The sequence below is a fragment of the Hemitrygon akajei genome, chromosome 9, assembly GCF_048418815.1.
Source record: "Hemitrygon akajei chromosome 9, sHemAka1.3, whole genome shotgun sequence".
In the NCBI taxonomy this organism is placed as follows: domain Eukaryota; kingdom Metazoa; phylum Chordata; class Chondrichthyes; order Myliobatiformes; family Dasyatidae; genus Hemitrygon; species Hemitrygon akajei.
The window spans coordinates 121,124,757-121,147,544 of record NC_133132.1 but is presented as its reverse complement, the minus strand read 5'-3'; the positions used below and the strand labels follow the sequence as shown (position 1 = coordinate 121,147,544).

At 38.7% G+C, this 22,788-nt stretch overlaps 2 protein-coding genes across 7 annotated transcripts in view; one reads left to right on the top strand and one right to left on the bottom strand.

Moving 5' to 3' along the window:
• The window catches only part of LOC140733501 (V-type proton ATPase subunit C 1-A-like), a 76,451-nt gene extending 61,451 nt beyond the window's left edge, over positions 1-15,000 (bottom strand). For 2 of the 4 annotated variants that reach the window (XM_073056919.1, XM_073056918.1), the window contains exons 1-6: positions 14,876-14,996; positions 14,459-14,623; positions 13,733-13,895; positions 13,395-13,462; positions 7,847-7,932; positions 2,819-2,913 (exon numbers count right to left, since the gene is read on the bottom strand). In XM_073056919.1, the coding sequence (XP_072913020.1) occupies positions 2,819-2,913; positions 7,847-7,932; positions 13,395-13,462; positions 13,733-13,861 (378 nt within the window). In that variant the 5' untranslated portion in view covers positions 13,862-13,895; positions 14,459-14,623; positions 14,876-14,996. Of the gene's footprint in view, positions 1-2,818; positions 2,914-7,846; positions 7,933-13,394; positions 13,463-13,732; positions 13,896-14,458; positions 14,624-14,875 lie in introns of all 4 variants that reach the window. The other 2 variants (XM_073056916.1, XM_073056917.1) reach the window with 2 other exon arrangements.
• The window catches only part of nol10 (nucleolar protein 10), a 113,503-nt gene continuing 103,835 nt past the window's right edge, over positions 13,121-22,788 (top strand). The window contains exon 1 of one of the 3 annotated variants that reach the window (XM_073056913.1): positions 13,121-13,325. In XM_073056913.1, the coding sequence (XP_072913014.1) occupies positions 13,215-13,325 (111 nt within the window). In that variant the 5' untranslated portion in view covers positions 13,121-13,214. Of the gene's footprint in view, positions 13,326-15,064; positions 15,243-22,788 lie in introns of those variants that run through there. The other 2 variants (XM_073056914.1, XM_073056915.1) reach the window with 2 other exon arrangements.

The following is a 22,788-nucleotide window of genomic DNA, read 5'->3' as shown; positions in this document are numbered from 1 at the left end:
ATGATGAGGAGCATAAAGTGCAGTTTTCAAGCATTGAATGAACTCGCCCAACTTGGACTGTGATGGTTATTGAGCTGAAAAGTGAATTACAAGAGTACTTTCAGGAAAATATTAGGCCAGATTTTACTGAGTGCTTTGAAGATGAAGAATAGCTGCAGAAAATAGCCTACTTAACAGACATTTTTTCATCATATGAACTGGTTGAACAAGTCTCTGCAAGGCCCTGGAGAAAATGTTTTGACTTCAAGTGACAAGATTCTTGGATTTAAAAGGAAATTGGACTTTTGGAAAAATCATGTTGCAAATGGAAATCTTGAAATCTTTCCACTGCTGTTTGGGCTTGAAAGTGAGGAAGGATATCAGAAAGTCTTGAGTTTTATTGAAAACTACCTGGAAGAATTGCTGAACAAAATTGAACAGTATTTTCCTCCCCTTCAACATGTGCATGACTGGGTGAGGGACCCTATCTCAAGCTATGCAGAAGATTCATAGAACTTGACTTTGAGTGAAGAGGAAGAACTTTATGAGCTGCAATTTGATCATGCACACTCAAGATGAGATTTATTGAATCGCCCCTGGACAAGTTCTGGATTTCTGTGAAAGAAGAGTATCCTGCCATTTATAGGAATACAATGAACATTTTGCATCAGTTTTCAACTTCCTACATGTGTGAGCAAGCTTTTTCTTGTTTAACGAGCATCAAGAGCAAGGACAGAAATTCTCTCATTTCAGTCGAAGGTAAAATCCATGTGTGCTTATCTCAGTTCGACCCAGAATTGAGAAATTTATTATGTTTACCTTATGAGTTTTTTTAATTTCTGAAAGGGAAAGAAAGGTAAGCTAAAAATTCATTCTCTACCCAAAAGAGCATTGACAATTATTTTTGGATTATTATACCTACAACTTGCTGATCACACTAACGTATTGTGAGCTGTAGATACAATAATTTTTATACAGGGATTCCCTGAGACCTGAAAATAATTTCAAGGGTTCCTCCAGGGCAAAAAGGTTGAGAAAGGCTGCATTACAGTAACATTTTTATGTCTCTTAATTAATATGCAGCTTAAATAGAATAACATTTCTTTTTATATAGAAAATATCTAACCAATACAACTATATTTATGGACTAGTATTGGTAATGAAAATTTCTAAATTATTATTTGTCATTCATGTAGATAAAATTCATGGAAAAAATAAATGAATCTGTGTAACGATCAGTATGTTATATACGTTGCTATACTTGAAGCTGCTTGGTAGTTTGATTAATGAGATGATGTGAATCAGGTTTGCACACATAGCTTACAGACAGAGTAAAATTATAAGGACGTACCACACTAAATGTGCATTTTGTAACAGGTCATTTCAGAATGATAATAGCTGGACAAGCTACCAAACTGCCCTTTTCAGCAATTGCAATCTATAACATTTGGATTGTTGATTTTCTGTGCATTGCACATAGAGAGTTAAGATCTATTTGTGCTGGAAAAAAATATTTATGTGTTCCTAAAGACAGTAATCAGTACAATGTCTAAAGAAACAGAGAAAAGTTGCCACAACAATAACAGACAAATTAAAGATTAACAAAGTTCAGAATTTAAATTCCAGCAAAGTATGTTCCGCATACTATTGTAGCAGGAAATTTCAACTCAGAAAAACCCTGTGCACGAGTACTCAATCATAACAGTGGGTTACAAATAAACAATACAGTATAGGGATTAGCAAAATAAAAAAAAATAATAAAGCACCACCGCCAAAGCAGTGGACAGTTTCAAACTAATTTATTATCGGAGAACACTGCATCAAGTGAATTAATTATCAGACAAACTAATAATTCAATGAAAAACAATGTTCCCTTCATTAAATGATTTATTGGAAACACAAGATTTTTAAGATGATTATTAATAAGTAAAAGACTTGCCATTAGAAAATTAAAACATCAGTACTGCAAACAGGCAAAACTGAATCAACAAATGAATGGCAAAACATGTATCCACTAAAATTGTCTCATTTTGTAGCTTTCCCTACAAACTGGTAGGATCTTGCTGACAGGGAAGTATGAAATTTAAAACTTATAGCTGACAACAGGAGAAATGACTCAACAGACTTCAAGCTGCAAAGTGATACTAGATTATGTTTTTGAGCAGAGAATGATTGAGGGGAAAACAGGTGAAGTTGAACAAAGACTGTAAAGAACACCAGATAAGACTGAGGGAGCACAGAAATAGCACAAATAACTAGGTTAATGGCTGAAACAGGATACAAGGCAGAATGAACAAGTGGAACAGGATGTACAAAATGTTCACATAGGAATGGAAGAACAGAAAAAGAAATGCATGTGATGAAGTAGCATTTAGGCAGTAGTATAAGGAAAGGGGCAAATGACTACCAATTATGATAATGGCAAGGGGGCAAGAAAATATATCATGATGTGAAATAATTTAAAATTACACTTAATTATGGGAACATAATTCAATTTTGATTGATGCACAAATGGGTAGCAGAAAATATTACATCTAGTTAATTTTCATTTTCCAAGTCAAGATATATTGTGTGTTTTTGAATTGCTGTCATGCACTCCTGACAGAGTTTAATTTTATCACCATTCACTTGACGTAGTCTATGCTGATAACAATACTTCAGCAAAAGTAGCACAATACTTCAGCAAATAAGAACCAAGATCCTGAATTAGATGGCTTACATATAAATTCTCATGTAAATGTAGTGAACACATTTGAATTATGAATTTTATTGAATTTTCTAAAAATTGACTAATAAGTATTTTAAGTATTTATAAATTTCATTCGATATTGAAGCTCACCTTGTTAATAACTTCTGATATGTTTTGAAGTGACTGTTTTATAGGATATTTAGCCATGTCCCACTGAAAATGTGTCACATATCTATGAAGGTCAACTAAAGATAAACAGCAACAATTAAAATATTGATATGATAGATGTTTCTTCATTCACAAATCATTATAGTGTCACAAACAAATGCAACTACTTGAAAACACAATTCATGGCTTGGTCTCCCACCAAAATCAATTGTGACCATGCCAGAGCTGAAGAAGGAAAACAATGTTATCACCTGCCCAAAATCCTGCTATTTCCCTCCATATTCCAAATGATTTCCAAGTGTATCTTTACATCAAAACAATCCACTTAAAACCCAACTGGCACAGACCAATAGGGATCCTCTTTTTCAACTAAAATATCAAAGGGTAGGGGAAATTATTCCAAAATATCTCTTGATCCTTTTCACCATTATACTACTACCTGAAGAAAGTTATTTTATTTCCACTTTTATCATAAAATGCAATTAAGACTCCCCAAAGGGCTTTCACGTATTTGACAGTTGCTTGGTTGGCTTGTTCAGAAAGACCAGCAGCAAAGTAGCAAATATTAAGGAAGAATTTTCAAAACAATTGCTTATAGATGTTAACCAACCCTGCCTATGTAACACTATTAACAAAAAAACCTCCACATTTGTCACATATACATCAGTGAGGGCCCCCTCTACATTGGTGAGGTCCAACATAGATTGGGAACCACTTTGTCAAGCACCTTCGCTCTGCCCACCACAAAAGATGGGATTTCCTGGTGGCCAGCCATTCAAATTAATCTTCCTATTTCCATTCTTACATGTCAATCATGATGAAGCTACACTCAGGCTGGAAGCACAACACTTCATATTCCATCTGAGTAGCCTCCAATCTAATGACATGAACATCAATTTCTCACCCTTCCCCTTCTGTTTTTTTTTTCCTAGTCCCTACTCTGGTTCCCCTCTCACAGCTCTCTTCTCTTCACCTGTCTATCACCCCTCTCGGTGCCCGCCCCTATTGTCTAATGTCCTCTCCAATCAGATTCCTTCTTCTTATGCCCTTTGTCTCTTCCATCTATGACCTCCCAGCTTCTTAATTCACCCTTTTTCCCCACCCAGCCACCTTTCCCCTCACCTGCCAGCTTGTACTTCTTCCCCATCCCAATCTTCTTATTCTTGCTTCTTTTCCCCTTTCTTTCCAGAGCTGATAAAGAATCTTGGCCTGATACATTGACTGTTTATTCCCCTTCATAGATTCTGCCTGACCTGCTGAGTATCTCCAACACTTTGTGTCTGTTGCTCAAGATTTTCTGTATCTGCGGTATCTCTAATTTTATTGAAAAACCTTTTGGATAAAAAATGCATCCTCATAACTCTGAGATCTCTTATGTGTCTACCTAAATGGAAATGATTTAGACCATAAGACTATAAGACATAGGAGCAGAATTAGGCCATCTGGCCCATCGAGTCTGCTTCACCATTCAATCATGACTGATCCTTTTTTTTAAAAAATCTCCCGTTCCAGCCTTCTCTCCGTAACCTTTGATGCCATGCCCAATCACCAACCTATCAATCTCTGCCTTAAATACACCGAAAGACCTGGCCTCCACAGCTGTATGTGGCAACAAATTCACTATCCATTGGCTAAAGAAATTTCTCCGCATCTCTGCTTTGAAAGGGTGCCCCTCTATCCTGAGGCTATGCCCTCTTGTCCTAGACTCTCCCACCATGGGAAATATCTTTTCCACATCTACTCTGTCTAGGCCTTTCAACATTCAGAAGGTTTCAGTGAGATCCTCTCACATCCCTCATCTTCTGAATTCCAGCTAGTACAGACCCATTAATTTATAATTAATACTCATATTCTACTTCCTGCAAGAAGTCCACAACCTTGTCGTGTTTTGGAGGCTTGCATGCCGCAACGATCCAGACAGCTATGCTGGCTGGAGTAAGGGCTTTACACTTTGGCTGTTGGTAGGGTTACCCATGTCAAACAGGTCAAAGGGTAGATGTCAGAATAACCAGTCCTCCAGATTCGGGGGTTCAGCTCAGGGCTAACACCCTGACTAGTCGAACAATACTGTTATGGAAACAGCAATGAAGACCTATTCTGTACTGTGCAAAAATCCTAGGCACCCTAAATTGTTGATATCAATTTTGTTTTAGATGTTTATTTTTGTCTTCTGCTTTGGTGCATCAGTAGAAAAGAACAAATAAAAACTTGATTGCTTTGTAGATACATAGTCCAGTGCATTATTAAACAAAAATAACAAACAGGTGCTGATCATCAATGACATAATAAGTTGAACAAACTAAACTGATTAACTGAAACAGAAATGAGTGTAGAAAGAATCAAACTGAGTGAAGAACAACCAAACTAATAGGTGAGGATGTGGCAGATGTGATGGTTCAACCTTCAAATCTTCATTTCTTACACAATGGAAAGCATAAGCATAACAACAAGATATAAGGTGGTCATCCTGCATCAGCAAGGTCTCTCCCAAGCAGAAATTTCACAGCAGACAGGAGTGTCAAGATGTGCTGGCCAAACTCTTCCAAAGAAGCACAAAGAAACAGGCAAGGTTAACACCAGAAGTGCTGTGGCCAGTCACGCAAACTGAGTGAAAAATACATCAAACTGAAGTCCCTTCTAAATTGGAAAATGTCCAGCACTGCTATTAGCTCTGAACTCACAGAAATTACTGGAACCAAGTACACCATTCTATAGTCTAGAGTAGTCTTCATGGAAGAGTTGCTGCCTAAAATACATTCCTCTGAAATGGAAACAAACACAAGGGACTCACCTATGCAAAATATACAAGGACTGGGGTGCTGTACAAATGGCAGCAAGTGTTTGGACTGCTAAGTGAAAATTTGAAATTTTCAGCTCAAACAGTTTGTCTGTAGAAGAGCTGGAGAGCACTACATGGATGCCTGTCTGCAGACATCAGTGAAGCACAGTGGAGATTCCCTCCAGGTTAGAGGCTGCATTTCTACAAATGGAATTGGTAATCTGGTCAAAATTAACACTGAGAGGTATAGGGAGGTTCTCGTCCAACCCACAATACCATCAGGGAGCCATCTAATCAATCCCAACTTTATTCTGCAGCAGGACAATGACCTCAAACACATGGCCAATGTCATAAAGAACTATCCTCAGAAAGAACAAATTCTACAACAGATTGTATGACCTCTACAGAGCCCTGATCTCAACATCATTGAGGCTGTCAGAGATTATCTAGAGAGACAGAACCAAGTGATACAGCCAAAATCTGCAGAAGAACTGTGGCAAGTTCTGCAAGATGCTTGGAACAATCTACCAACTACTTTTCTTATAAAACTGCATGACAATGTACCCGAGAGAACTGATGCTGTTTTAAAGGCAAAAGGTGGTCACACCAAATATTGTTCTGGTTTAGTTTTTTTTTTAAACTGTTTACTGCTCTTTATAGTAATTTTTTGATATTTAGGAACTTTTATTTTTGAAAACATCTTCTCTTTACGGAATTTCTTTTTACACATGCCTAAGAATTTTGCACAGTACTATGCGATGGTATGAAGGACAGAGAGAGATGGAAGACCTTCATTGCTGCCATAAACAGCAGCGAGTATAATGGGCAGAAAGTATAAGTAACACTTGTCATGTTTTCATTCTGACTTCTGGTATTGGTAGCACTTTGCTTTTAAAGATGAACAACTTTGCTAACTCTAGAGGCTACTTCAATAGTAATTCCAAGGATCATGTAACAAAAATGAACAAGTGTACCAAAAAGTGTGTGTTATAACACTAGAAGGGAAGATGAATAACAGTTGCAGAACAACAAGAAATTTTGCAATAAAAATTTGAAACACAGTCAAAGTTTGAAGTAGGATGATAATTTTTTTCCTGTCCTATGTACCAAAAAAGTCTTGGAATGAATTATGTATTCTTAGTTAAGAAAAGAATGCATTGTGTTCCATGCCAGCTAAGTCATGCAGGAGGAGGATCTACACCAATGATAAGAACATTGAAACAATCCAGAGTTCATTCAAAGTAACCAGAGGAGATGTCTGATTTCCACTAAAGCAGAACATTCAGCAGAAGTCACTAATCATTAAAAAGGATATTTTGAAATACAGTACTGTAAACAACAGAAGGGAGGCTCAGAATGTTTCAATAATTTTTTTTTATCTCCAACGCAATGGGAGACAGGTTAACAATTATGAGTGTAGTTTCACCCACTCTACAGAAAGTACTTAACTATTAAGCATATTGAGTAAAGACCTCACAGGAATAGCACTTGAAGGGTATGGCCACAATACCACTAGGCTTGTCTTCTTAGACTGCTAGATATTCACCTTCATTTAGCTATTTTCACCACTCCACAAGTAATCCTGACTTGTTGGTGCACTGTTTTCCTGCCTTGCAAAAATTTGTGGGAAGTTTAATGGGCCTACCTTTCTGTGGAGGAGAAGGAAGCATCAAAGAAAGCAGGAGAGCCTAGACACGTATGGAGAGGAAGTTGGGAAGTAGTGAATGTTCCAAAATGATATTTCATTCCACTTATCTCAGAGATTGCTCTGAGAACCTTGTTAATTCAAGGAACTGAATGGTCACTGACTTCATAAGAAAATACCAAATCGTAAGACAATATAGAGAATAGAAGATAATGCTGTTTACAGTTGTTTGAAATTTATATTCAAGTTCATCTAATCAAGTTTTTTCCCCAATCAAATATTAATTTTAGACCATAAAAACAAGATTCTGTACTTCAACATCAATAGCTGATTCATAGATGCCTCATTATAAAATTGGATACTGACTGAAATAAATGAAGTGAACTACATTTGAAGCCATACATTAGAAATAGGAGTTAGGACTTAAAGACATGGCCATCTGAACTATGATTGCATAAAATATACTCACCATCTTTACAACAGGAGACACAATTAATTTAAAACATTGTTTTTGAAATTATGCCAACACATTTTTCAAAACTGTGCTATCATGTAAAGTAAACATTTTTTTTTTTTACAGACTCACCCCCATTGGCTAATAAGTTTTCTTGAGCTTTCTCCTTGGAATCCTCCATGATATCTGCTGTATACTGTGCCAGTTTCTTCACAATGCTTCAATTAAACATAAATGATTAGAAACAAGTAACTAAGCTATTGAAAATAAAATAACATTTGAGTTAATGAAAAAAAGTAACTCTTAGGAAATTTGTGTTGTTAAAAAAAACCCTGTGATTCACTGATCTGTCATTTGCTAAATAGAGCATATCTGGCACTGTTTATCTTGTTTTCCCCTACCATCCCTCCCCTGGCTCTTTCTTCAGGTTCAGGTTCTTGAATCATTGGAATCTCTTCTGGGAGAGGTATGACCTGTTCAAAAGAAACCCAAGGGGAACCAATAATCTCGTGGGCAAGTTTGTTAGAGCTGTTGGGGAGGGTTTAAACTAATTTGGCAGGGGAGGCGATGGGAACCGGAATGAAGGGACTTAGGATAGAAAGGATGGTTTTAAAAAAAAAAACAAAAATAGCATGCAGTCAGACTGTCAGGAAGGGCAGGCAGATGATAGGACATAATTGCTGCCAGCAGGGTGAGTATCAGTGCATTAGGGATGCAGAATCAAAAAGGTTAGCAAATACAGCTAGGTGTTATATCTCATTGCACGGAGTACAAGAAACAAGGTGATCCTGTTGCACTCTGACATCACTGAATGATGGCTGAAGAATGATTGTAGTTCGGAGCTGAATTCCAAGGAATTCCTGTATTGGACGAATAGGAAGGTCAGCACATGCGGTGGCGTAGCTCTGCTGGTAATCAATGGCATCAAATCAGTAGAAAGATGTGACATAGGATCAGAAAGTGTTGAATCCTTGTGGGTTGAGTTAAGAAACTGTAGGGGTAAAAGGACCCTGTTGGCATTTATATACAGACCTCCTAACGGTAGTTGGGATGTAGACCACAGATTACAACAGGGAAATAGAAATGACGTCTCAAGAAGATAATGTTATGATGGTCATGGGAGATTTCAATGTGCAGGAAGATTAGGAAAATCAGAAAATGGATTTCAAGAGAGGCACACACTTAGAGATTCAGGAACAGCTTCTTCCCCTGTCATCTGATTCCTAAATGGACATTGAATCTTTGGACACTACCTCACTTTTTAAAAAAAAATGTACAGTATTTCTGTTTTTGCACTTTTTAAAATCCATTCAATATATGTATTTGATTGACTTGTTTATTTTTTTTCTCTCTCTCTCTCTGCTAGATTATGTACTGCATTGAACTGCTGCTGCTAAGTTAACAAATTTCACGTCACATACCGGTGATAATAAACCTGATTCTGATTCTGAGAGTGACTTAGTTGAATGCCTACGAGATGGCTTTTTAGAACAGCTTGTCATTGAGCCTACTAGGGGATCAGCTATATTGGTTTGGCTGTTATGTAATGAACCTGAAGTGATTAGGGAGCTTAAGGTAAAAAAACCCTTTGGAGGCAGTAATCACAATATGATTGAGTTCAACTTGAAATTAGTTAGGGAGTAAGTCAAGTCTGACATAGCAGTATTTCAGTGGAGTAAAGGAAATTACAGTGGTATGAGAGAGGAGTTGGCCAAAGTAAATAGGAAGGAGATGCTGGCAGGGATGACAGCAGAGCAGCAATAGTACAAGTTTCTGGGAAAAATGAGGAAGGTGCATGATGGATGCATTCCAAAAACAAAGAAATACTCAAATGGCAAAATAGTACAACTGTGGCTGACAAGGGAAGTCAAAGCTAATGTAAAAGCAAAAGAAAGGGCATATAACAAAGCAAAAATTAATGGGAAGACAGGATTGGAAAACTTTTAAAACCCTACAGAGAGCAACTAAAAGAATCATTAAGAGGGAAAAGATGAAATATGAAAGCAAGCTAGCAAACAATATCAAAGTGGATATTAAAAGCTTTTTGAAGTACATAAAAAATAACAGAGATGAGAAGGGATATAGGACCACTAGAAAATTAGGCCAGAGAAATAGTAACAGGGGACAAGGAGATGGCAGATGAACTAAATGAGCATTTTACATCAATCTTCACCGTGTAAGACACTAGCAGTGTGCCAGATGTTGAAGGTGTGAGGGAAGAAAAGTGAGTGCAGTTACTATTACAAGGGAGAAGGAGCACAAATATCTGAAAGACCTAAGGGTACATAAGTCACCCGGACCAGATGAACTGCACCCTAGGGTTCTGAAAGATGTAGTGGTAGTGATTGTGCAGACATTAGAAATGATTTTTCAAAAAACTGATTGGACTCTGGCATAGTGCCGGAGGACTGGAAAGTTGCAAATTAAGAAAAGGGAAAGGCAGCAGAAAGGAAATGATAGACCAGTTAGCCTGACCTCAGTGGTTGGGAAGATGTTGGAGTCAATTGTTAAGGATGAGATGATGAAGCACTTGGTGACACGGGACAAAATAGGACAAAGTCAGCATGGTTTCCTTAAGGGAAAATCTTGCCTGATTAACCTGTTGGAACTCTTTGAGGAGATTACATGTAAGATAGATAAAGGGGATATAGTGGGTGTAGTATATTTGGACTTTCAGAAGGCCTTTTAACAAGGTGCCACACATGCGACTGCTCACTAAGTTAAGAGCCCATAGCATTACAGGAAAATTACTGGCATGGTTAGAGCATTGGCTAATTGGTAGGAGGCAGCGAGTGGGAATAAAGGGATCCTTTTCTGGTTGGCTGCCAGTGACTAGTGGTGTTCTGCAGTTGTCAGTGTTGGGACCACTTCTTTTTATGCTGCATATCAATGATTTAGATGATGGAATAGATGGCTTTGTTACCAAGTTTGCTGGTGACATGAAGATTGGTGGAGGAACAGGTAGTGTTGAAGGAAGTGGTAGGCTGCAGAAGGACTTAGATTAAGAGAATGGCAAATGAAATGCAATGTTGCAAAGTGCAAGGTCATGCAATTTAGTAGTAGAAATAAAATGTGCAGACTATTTTCTAAATGGAGAGAAAATCCAAAATTCTGAGATGCAAGGGGGCTTGGGAGTCCTTGTGCAGAACACGCTAAAGGTTAACTTGCAGGTAGAGCCAGTGGTGAGGAAGGCAAATGCAATGTTAGCCTTCATTTCAAGAGGTTTAAAATACAAGAGTAGGAATGTGATGCTGTGGCTTTATAAGGCACTGGTGAGGCCTCAGCTTGAGTATTGTGAACAGTTTTGGGCTCCTCATCTACGCAAGGATTTGCTGGCATTGGAGAAGATCCAGAGGAGGTTCACAAGGATGATTCTAGGAATGAAAGAATTATCATACAAGAAAAGTTTGATCGCTCTGGGTCTATACTCGCTGGAATTTAGAAGGATTGGAGGGGGTGTGAAATTTCACTGAAACCTTTTGAATGTTGAAAGGCTTGGGCAAGGTAGATGTGGAAAAGATGTTTCCCATGGGGGGGCATCCATTTAAACTGAGATGCGGAGAAATTTCTTTAGCCAAAGGGTAATGAATTTATGGAATTTATTACCACAGGCAGCTGTGGAGGCCAGGTCATTGGGTGTATTTAAGGCAGAGCTTAAAAGGTTAATTGGACATAGCATCAAAGGTTATGGGGAGAAGGCTTGGGAATGGAGCTGAGGAGGGGGAGAAAGAAAGGATCAGGAATGATTGAATGGTGGCGTAGACTCAATGGGCCAAATGACCTGTTATACTCCTATGTCTTATGGTCTTGTGGTCTTTCTCACCCATTCCTGTATACTAGTGCAAAGTGGAAGAGTTAAAGTACAGTCAACCAATCACTTGAAAACAAAGACAAAATAGTACTTTGAGAATTTAAGTATCATTGATAAAGCATCAGAAAATTTACAACTGTACTAAAACAAAAGCAAGTTATGGTCTACTGCCAAATGTTACACTTGTTCACATTTCCTTTGGTGTCTTATTTCACAAGTAACATTTTTAAGTTAAATTTTCATTTCCCAAACCCTGTATCCTAAAGGCTTTCTGAATTAATCCCACTAAATGACAGGAATTCATGACTATCAGAAATTGGATGAGGCCACATCGGCTTGACTATGATTTTCACAGCTAAAGTTTGATAGTATATGTAGCAAACCAGGAGAGTGCTTGAGAAAGTGAAGATGACAGAAAGCATCTGTTCACTTAGCAGGAAATAGAAATCTGGAATTCTCTGCTTAAAAAACAATTGAGGTTTAGTCAAGTGAAGATTTCAAAACTAAAACACATGAATTTTATAGATGAATGTACTTGTTGGAACCAAACCAATAAGATAGTTGTAATACAGAGTGTTCTTGATCTAATTGAATAGATGGAAAGGCACCAGAGACTGAATAGTCTACTCCTGTTCCTATATGCATTAATTCTCCACGCCACCCAGTTTCCTACTATTATTTAAAACATTAATTTTGAAATAAATGTCAAATGATGCAGTAAGTGATGCATCTGAGTACAGTATTAGAATATCTTGTTTATAATACTATTTCTATAGTTAATCTTAAGAATTGATTAATTTGCATCAAAATATTTCAGATTAAACTCTGCTGCTTAAAAACTGCACCATGCAGCAATCATAATATATTTCCTATGTATTTTACTGCACTTTGTCCAGCATGCAATATAATCATTGATGGCAAAGAGAATGCTTCATGTTAATCAATAACAAATGAAAAATAATTAAATCTCTGAATATTTTATGATTATTAAACTTTCCTACAAGACATGAGCTTGTATGGGGGAATACATCTTATTTTCAACAAACATAAGAAAAGAGGCAATACTGTATCCGTTGCTCACAGTTGCCATATATACTTCTTTTTAGGTAGTAATAAATGAAGCCACATCATTCAGTGGTCTAGAATGCTGTAGGAAGCAAATAACTCTTTAGAGTACTACAAGTAGATTGTAGTCGGGTGAAAAAAAAAAGTGGTAGTATGTCTAACTTTAAAGGAGAGTAGTAAAAGACCAGCAATAGGACAGTATTTTAATTTAAGCAATCTTCTGCTATTTGCGTCCCTCGTGGGGGGAGGGTGTACTTAATTAGTAACTAACTGACTCAAAGGTAAGAATCAAAACGAGGTTGACATTAATTATAATCTGGAAGACTCAATAACAGCATTTTGCCATTAAGTTATTGAAAATGTTTTTGTTTCGCATAAAAAAAACAAATTTGTACATCCTTTTCCTCCGTGAAACTGTTAACACGATAAATTAATAAATATGGAAACTATGGTCAAAATGCTCCGACGACAATTTTACCCTGCGTTTCTGATACACTTCGGCATAAAAGGGCATCAGATTATAAAACTGCTTGCCACTTTAACCGTTATTAATATCAGTTTATGTTTTTCTTTTTGTGTCACCTTGAATGCTGGATTGTGAGGACTTCAGTACTTTGACCTTAGATGAAACCAGAGCTTTTCAGATCTCCATTGCTATGTACTGGCACCAGATTGGATAAATCTGCCTCAGCCGAGTTAAATCTGCATCACTTTAGGACTAAAGAACAGTTTCAGGTAGGATAGCTAAGGATGATTCAAATTTGCTTTAACTTGTGTGTATACAGTAAATAACGAGTACTTTACCCTTCAACAAACGTATCGAGTTTTCCTAGTTCATCCGAGAGCCCAACCAATGAATCCAAAGTCCCCACCTGGGAGAAAAGAGCATCAGGGCGTTGGTTGTGTGTAATCGCTTATTTCTGGCAGTGAAAAAGCACCCTCTGAAATTGTTCGGAAACTGAAATTATTTTAAAAAATCAAATACTTTAAGAGCTGAATGGCTCTTCCCTTGAGATATTTAACTTTTGAGAAGCTATATCCCTATCACTGTATCATCATATTTCTCGCGATACAGAAATTCAGTGCCTAAACTTTCAGCTGAAAATGTTTTCAAATGGGCTCTGAGTAGGAACAGAAACTACCTTGAGTTCTGGGATCGGGAATTTAAAGTTATTCGATAAGCTGGCTTTTTCGGTTACAGTGTTCATTCTTTCCCATATTTGTTGGTTCGATTTGTCCACAGGAGCCGAAATTAACCAGTACTCGCTCATGTTGTCCCGTGATGCTTTGGAGCTCAAGTTCTACCTAAATATAAAATAAATCAGAATTTTTGAGGAGGAGAATGAACCTCGAAGTTACCGAACATCTGCTATCAACGTCAACACTGAACTAATTATTAGGACTTCAACTCAAACTAGGAAGACGGACTACGAGACACAGTGGAACGAACAGCCCCAAGCAAGGTTCATTTTTAGCCAAAGCAAGTCTCATTGAAATTCGTTACCTCAGGGTTCTCGGGTCGATAATTTCATCAGACCAAGAGTTCGTTTCACCGATTTCCCTGCCGTAAAATCTGGTTAATATTGCGCACGCTAAATTTATATTACTTTCTCTTTATCACAGTTTATAGTACAATATGTGAACGAGTAAACTATCATGAAAATGGTAGCGGATTAGCTTTCAAAAGTCATAATAAAATGACAACTTGACCAGGTTGGTCATATATATATATATTTACTACTACATCACAACTATTAGGAAAGTTACATTATAAATATAAATTAGAACACTCCAAAGAATGTGACTTCTGTTCGTCATCAAACGAACAATCATATCTATATGGAAGCGAAATAAATAATGTACTGTACTTTCACGGTTGTAGCCAGCCAGATCTGATCCACCGTTCACAATTCTTGTTCTTTATTTGTAATTTATATACTTTCTCTTTAAATAATTTGCTTGTGTTTCAGAACTTGATTGTTCACTAACGACGCACGAAATCAAAGTTAAGGTCAGCTTGATGCAGCCTACTCCTAGAAATGTTACATACAAATAAAAAAAATACTGAATTGTGAAATAAAAAGCAACGTCATTCATATTACCTCAGATTTACTGGATTTGGTTGTGCTGTGGGAATTTTTAGAAAATATATGTCTCAAACTTAAAATCATTTCATGTCAAAGTATTAAATTCGCTGATTAGTTATGAATAAGTGCTCTGATTAGTTTTAATTAGCATGATCAGTATCACTGAATGAGAGAATATTGACAGCAAGAGCCCCTCACCTCTGTGCTCTCTGAGTTGCTTACAGTCTTCCTCCTCAGGGCAGCAGGAGAAGTGGTGCAAAGTGAGCCCCACAGTTTGTCTCCTTGAGCGCATAAACCCTGCCCCTACTCTCCATTGGCAGGCTCGATTGTATTTGCATAAATCTATTTCCTGCCTACTCCGGAGACGCGACGTTGTGGAGCCCGGGGCAGGGCCGGGACGGGACGGGGCGGGACCGGACGGCGAGTTGCACGAGGTGCTGGTGAAGCGCGTTCGCGGCGGCTACTGACCGGAGCGGACCGGCCCGGCCGCGGTGGCGGAATGCAGGTGTCCAGCGTGAACGACGTGAAGATCTACAACCTGAGTTATGGCAGGTCGTTGCCGGAGGTGCGTGCGTTGCGGCGGTTGGGCTCGCGCGTGGCCCGGTCAGTACCGGCTCGGGCCTCGGGTCTCGCTCCGTTCAACATCAGGCCGGGTAGGAGCGGCGCCGGGGCCAGTCTACCGGGGGAGCTCGGCATCCTGCTGCCGCCCTCGGGCACGGTTGTCGCGGAGCCCGATACTCCCTCGTGTCCCCGGTACTCACTGGTATGAAATCAGGCTGGAAGAAATCCTACAGCCGGTAGTGGATTTGGCCCGGTACAAGTAAAGAGCCCTGCCAACCGCTGAGCATGAAACGTTGTGGTAGTAAAGCAGTATTCATCAATAGAGAACCTCACCACCCAGGTCATGCTGTCTTCTCGCTGCTGCTATTAGGTAGAAGACAAAGTACCTCAGGACTTCCACCACCAGGTTCAACAACAGTTACTACCCCTCAGCCTTCAAGTTCTTGAATAACTACACATTGTCTCATCATTTGAATTGTTCCCACAACCAATGATCTCATTTTAAGGACTCTTCATCTCATTATCTCATGTTCTTGTTATTTATTGCTGTTTATTTGTATTTACTTTTGCAGTTTGTCTTCTGCACTCTGGTTGATCGTTCATTGATCCTGATTTACTTACTATTCTATAGATTTGCTGAGTATGCCCACAGGAAAATGAATCTCAGGGTTGTTTGTATATGCTGACAGTTAAAAAAAATACTGTATTTTGAACTTTGAGTAGCCCCAAGCAAGGAGCCAGGCAGTTGCAGGCCACTTGAGGTCAGTGGCAAAGTTATTGGGGGGGAAAATACAATCTGCACTTGGGCAGGCAGGGATTTATCAAAGGTAACTAACAGGTTTGATAAATTGATTTTTTGTTAAACAAATAATAAAATGTATGGTGAGTACAGTGTATTTGATTTGGTCTACATGGATATCATTGAGGCTTTTGACAAGGTTTGAAGTGGGGGAAAACTAGTCCAGAAAGATAGAAGACGTGAGATACAGGACAAGTTTACAAATGGAATCTAAAGTTGACTTGGTTATGGAAGTTGGTGGATGATGATGAAGGGTTTCTGTGATTAGAAGCCTTGTGACTAATGGCGTAGCTTGTTTAGTGCTTGGAGCCTTAATGTCTGTTATTTGTGTTACTGATTTGGTTGTGAGTGAGGTATGTTTGGGCATTTTGAGATTGAGGAGGAGAAAATGCTTGGTCTTTGAGGTGGGTAAATCTTGAGTGCCTGATGGGATAAATCCCAGGTTAATGAAATCTGGGAAATCATTGCAAGGAAGAGATTACTGGGGCCTTGAAGATCTTTGTATCCTCAATTGCAACAGGTGAGGTCCTAGCACAGTACAGAGTAGCCAGAGTTGTTCTTTCATTCAAGAAAGAAAAAGAGGATCATCCAGGAAATTATAGGCTAGTTAGCCTCACATCAGTAGTAGGGGAGCATACATTTTTAACCTCTGTCCTTTGATCTGCTTAAGACTATCACTGTTATCCTGGTAACTAAGACAAGTAAGTTAATGTTCTTTAGTGACTACCATCTGGAACTTAAGACATTGACAATCGTGAAGTGCTTCTACAGGCTGTTCATTAACTTCAGCCTCCCAGACAATCTCGACCCACTGCAATTCGCCAGTCTACTTGCTGCTAAATATTAAGGTTGAGAGAGTTGAGTGTTCCAAGTTCTTAGGAGTTGTGGGGCATTATGGGTGAAACTGAGGAATAAGAAAGGTATGATCATGTTAGTGCGATTATGTGATAGACCAACAAATAGTTGGCGAGATCTAGAGGAGCAAGTTTGTAAAGAGATCTCAGACTGTTGCAAGAAACATTAAGTTGTGACAGTAGGTGATTTTAATTTTTCACATATTGACTGGGACTCCCAGACTGTAAAAGGGCTGGATGGGATAGAGTTTGTCAAATGTGTTCAGAAATGTTTCCATAATCAATACATAGCGGTCCCAACTAGAGAGTGTGATGCTAGATCTCCTGTTAGGGCATGAGACAGGGCAGGTGACAAAGTTCAAAGTACATTAATTATCAATGTATGAATACTATATACAACCTTGAGATTTGTCTCCATACAGCTACAAAACAAAGAAATCCTAAAGAACCCATTTTTTAAAAAAAAAAAAGCTGTGAAACGTCCAGTGTGCTGGAAAAAAAATCCAAATTGTGAAAGCAATAAAAGTAAGCAAATAATATTCAGATCTGAAGTTCGCAAAAGTGAGTCCACAGCCTTTAAGCCCGTCACAACTGATCCAGGAGCCCATTAGTTGCTGGTTGTGGCCTCAGTTCAGCACAGAGATGAGTAAACTTCACGGCGCAGTGAGCTGAACACTGGCCCTGACATCCTGACCTTTTCAATCTGGCCTGTGCTTAAATCAACCAAACCTTCGGTCATTCCTTGCACTTGGGCCTGGAGCCTGGGCCCTGGGCCCACAATCTCAATCTGGCCTGTAACCAATCTTTCCGATCTGGCCCAGCGCTTAAATTGGTCAAACCTCGCGGGTCTTGGACCTGGGTCCTGCTGCCTTGATGCACTCTCGGGCCTGGGCCCTGTGGCTTGATTCAGCCCATACCCAGTCTTTCAAATTGGTCTTCGTGCTTAAGTCGGCTAAATTGGAAAAATAAATATGTGTAGAGAAACATTTTCCATGCAGTAACCATAATACCATTAGTTTCAAGATAAAGGCTCTAAGAATTAGAAAGGAAATTATATGCTGGGATGGTGACAGAGCAGCAGTGTCTGAAGTTTCTCAGAGAAATTTGAAAGGCGCAGGTTAGATACGTCCCAAAGAAGTAGCATTCTAAAGGCAGGATGATGCATCTGTGACTGACGAGGAAAGTCAAAAACAACATAAAAGGAAGAGAGGGCATATAAGAAAGCAAGAATTCGTGGGAAGTTAGAGGATTGGGAAGCTTTTAAAAACCAACAGAAGGTAACTAAAAAAGGTAGCTAGCCGATAATATAAAAGACACCAAAAGGTTTTTCAGATATATAAAGAGTGAAAGAGAGACTACAGTAGATATCAGACTGCTGGAAAATGATGCTGGAGAGGTAGGAATGAGGTGGCACAGTACAATGATTTACAGTTCCAGCGACCGCAGCTTCCTGTAAGGAGTTTGTATGTTCTCCCTGTGGCCTGGATTTCCTCCAGGTGCTCTGGTTTCCTCCTACAGTTCAAAAACGTACCAGTTGGTAGGTTAATTGTTCATTGTAAATTGTCCTGTGATTAGACTGGGATTAAATTGGGGGTTACTGGTAAGGTATGGCTTGAACAGCTGGAAGGACCTATTCTGTGCTGTATCTCAATAAATAAATAAATAAACAAACAGGCAAGCTAATTCAGTATTTTGTACCCATCTTCACTGTGGAAGACGCTAGTAATATGCTGGAGGTTTGAGACTGTCGGGCAGAAGTGTGAATGCAATTGTTATTACTAGAGAGAAGGTGTTTGAGAAGCTGAAAGGTCTGAAGATGGATAAGTCACCTGGGCCAGTTAGAATATACTCCAGGGTTCTGAACAAGGTGACTGGGGAGATTGTGGAGGCACTGATAATGATCTTTCAAGAATCATGGTTCCAGAGGACTGAAAAATTTCAAATGTCACTCCTCTCTAAGGAGGGATGGGGACAGAAGAAAGGAAATTATAGACCAGTTAACCTGACTTGAGATTTTGAGAAGATGGAGTTGATTGTTAAGGCTGAGGTTTCAGGCTACTTGGAGGCACATGATAAAATAGGCTGAAGTCACCATGGTTTATTTTAAGGGGAAATCTTGCCTGGCAAATCTGTTGGAATTCTTTGAGGAAATAATGAGTAAAATAGACAAAGGAGAATCAATGGATGTTGTGGACTTGGATTTTCAGAACTTTGACAAGGTGCCACACATGAGGCTGCTTAACAAGAGAAAAGCTATGGTATTGCAGGAATGATGTACTTGCATAGATAGAGCAGTGGCTGATAGGCAGGAGGCAACGAGTGGGAATAAAGGAAGCCTTTTCTGGTTGGCTGCCGGTGACTAGTGGTGTTCAAAGTACATTTGTCATCATGTACACCCCTGAGATTCATTTTCTTGCAGGCATACTCAATAAATCCAATAATGATAATAGAAAGACTGCACCAACAGGGTAGGCAACCAGTGTGCAAAAGACAACAAGCTGCAAATACAGAAGAAAGAAAAATAAATATTGAGATGATAAGATGAAGGGTTCTTGAAAGTGAGGTATTGGGACCACATCTTTTTTACTTTATATGCCAGTGATTTAGATGATGGATCCATGGCTTTGTGGGCAAATTTGTGGATGATGTGAAGATGGATGGAGGGGCAGATAGTGTTAAGGAAGCAGAGGGGCTGCAGAAGGACTTGGATTAGGAGAATAAGCAAAGAAATGGCAGATGGAATACTGTTGGGAAAGGGATGGTCATGAACTGGTAGAAGGAACAAAAGTAGACTATTTTCTAAACGGACAGAAAATTCAAAAATCTGAGATGCAAAGATACTTGGGAGTCTTTGTGCTAGACTCCCTAAAGGTTAACTTTCAGGTTGCTTCAGTGGTGAGGAAAGCAAATGCAATGTTACTTTAATTTCAAGAGGGCTAGAATATAGAAACAAGAATGTAATGAAGAGGTTTCATAAGGTGCTGGTGAGGTCTCACTTGGGGTACTGTAAGCAGCTTTTGGGCCCCTTATCTAAAAGGATGTGTCAATGTTGGAGAGAGTTCAGAGGATCATGAGAGTAATTCTGGGAATGAAAGGGTTATCCCATGAAGAATGTTTTGTGGCTCGGCCTGTACTCGCTGGAATTTAGAAGAATGAGGGGAATCTCATTGAAATCCATTGAAAGGGCTAGATAGAATGAATGTGGAGAGGATATTTCCTATAGTGGGGGAATCTAGGACCAGAGGCCACAGCCTTAGAACAGAGGGATGTTCATTTAGAATGGAGATGAGGAATTTTTTTTTGGCTAAAGTGATGAATCTGTGGAATTTGTTGCTACAGGTAGCTGTGGAGGCCAGTTAATTGGGTGCATTTAAGGCAGAGGTTGATGGGTTCTTGATTAGTCAGGGTATGAAAGATTATGAGGAGAAGGCAGGAGAATGGGGTTGAGGGAAAATGGATCAGCCTGGATGAAATAGTGGAGTAGGCTTAATAGCTGAATAGCTTAATTCTGCAATCTCTTTTGGTTTTATGGTGGCCTAATTTGGAATATTGTGTTCATTTCTGGTCACCTACCAGAAAGATATTAATAAGGTAACGAGTGTAGGGAAAATTTACAAGGATGTTGCCAGGACTTGAGGACCTGAGTTATAGGGGAAAGGTGGAATGGGTTAGAACTTTATTCCCTAGAGCATAGGGCAATGAGGGGAGATTTGATTGAGGTATACAAAATTATGAGGGATATAGATGAGGTAAATGCAAGTAGGCTTTTTCCACGGAGGTTGGATGAGACTGTAGCTAGAGGTCATGGGTAAGGCTGAAAGGTGAAATGTTTAAGGAGAACATTAAATGTAACTTCGTCCCATAGAGAGTGGTGAGTGTGGAACAAGCTTCCGGCACCTGTGAGGGATGTAGGCTTTATTTCAATATTTAAGATAAATTTGGATATGTACATGGAATGGAGGGCTATAGTCTGGGTGCAGGTCAATAGGATTAGTCAAATTAATAGTTCAGTATGGGCTAAATAGGCTGAAGGGCCTGTTTCTATGTTGTAGTGTTCCATGACTCTGAGTGAACATCACCAATAGCCTGTCCTGATCCAACCATGTTAACACTGTGGCCAGGAAAGCTTTTAAGGAGGTTAATGAAAGATAGCATGTCCGCTTAAATCCTAACCAATTTTTATCAATGCACCATAAAAAAATTATTTTTTTGGTGCATCATGGCTTGGTATAGCAACTATTTTGCCCGTGACCACAAGAAACTGCAGATAGTGGTGCAGTCATCACCTTTGACTACCTCTACATCTTCTTGCCACCGCTGTTGTTCTCTGGAAACACCTCCTTTTATGGACATCTGTTGCTTGGTTAGGAGCTCGCTCTTCCCAACTAAGCAACACATGCTCAGAAAAATGTTGTAGGCCAGATCAAAGGTTGCCAAATATCATGGTCTAAATGACTTTCAAGATGTGCTTTCCAAACAGAATATAACTCCATTTCTTGGGAAAATACTTTGGGTGATTTAATGTTTTAGAAAAAACTGGTAGAAGGGCAGTTTCTACCAAGTAGAACTTCTAGTATATCTGACACCTGATTCTTCAAGCCAGTGAGTTTTTTTCTCATGGCTTTTGTATAGCGATGTTTTTTTTCCCAGGAAGATAGAGAAAATGCTTACAGGAAATTCAGTCTTGGTTGGGAGGGCACGGGGTTGCAAGACTTGGGTGTCAGTAGGAAGGTTGCTGTGACAATCTGTGGAACGTCCATTGCTTCAATGGCCAAGCTAGAAGAATCTAGAGAACTAGAGAGGAAATAAATAATTCTTGACCTTAAGGCACTGCCTAAGAAAATAAATACAAGTAGTATGTCTACCATGCTACAATTGTTTATAGGAAGAAATAATTTTGTGGTGCATTGAATTTGTAGATTAATTGAAATTACCTATTTGTGGTGAGGATTCATGCTAAATAGTTTGTACTACAGTTTGTCCCTGCCAACAGAGTAAAATGGTGAAGGATGTATATTCTCGATCAGAACCATTCAGTTTTTTTAAAAGTTTACATCTAAATAGCATTTTTCAACGCCACAGCTGTATTTTCCAACCGGCCACTGCTGTAACATAGGAAACATGACAACCAGTTTGTGTACAAGATTTACTAAATCTTATTTTCCTGAAAGGGAATAACTAAGTGTTAGCATATCAAATATCCGTATTTAAAACAATGACTAATAGTACACCAACTAAACATTTAATCAAGACACTATAATCTTAAAAGATGTTCCTTTTCTCCCTTTTAACTGCATTTGTTTGATGGATATCTTTTGCTCATCTGTTTCTCCTTAACTAAATTCAGAATATATGCCCAATTCCACTTTGATTTCATTTTTAATCCCTCTGTCAAGTCCCAGTAGTTGAACAAATGAAATAGTTGGTTGCTCGATGTGTTGATAGCTCTACTGACTTTAACCTCTTCACACATTGTGCTGCACTCTACACGCATATTTCAATGCAATTTAACTGTGCACTTCCATGTATATTAGGTGCTTCTAAGTATAACCAATTACTTGTGCACATTCTCTGATAACAAGTTCTTTTTTTGTGGTCCAGTAATCCTGTATAGTACCTTGGAAACAAATTAGATTTAAATCATTCTTAGACTTCCAAGTAATCTTAACAAAAGAAAAGGCTTGATTTTAATTTTGTAATTATGTTTTAATCTTCTCTGTTATTTTCCCTCTTTCTGAATCAGTATTTATCATTTCACCTAATGACAATACAATATTAAAGGTAATAAAATGTATTCAGCAATCATTTTATTTGTTGCTGCTTACAATTTAGTTTCATTTTGTGTTTCTTTGGAAGTAGTTTTTTTGAGAAGCGGGAAATATTCTCTCTGAGATGAG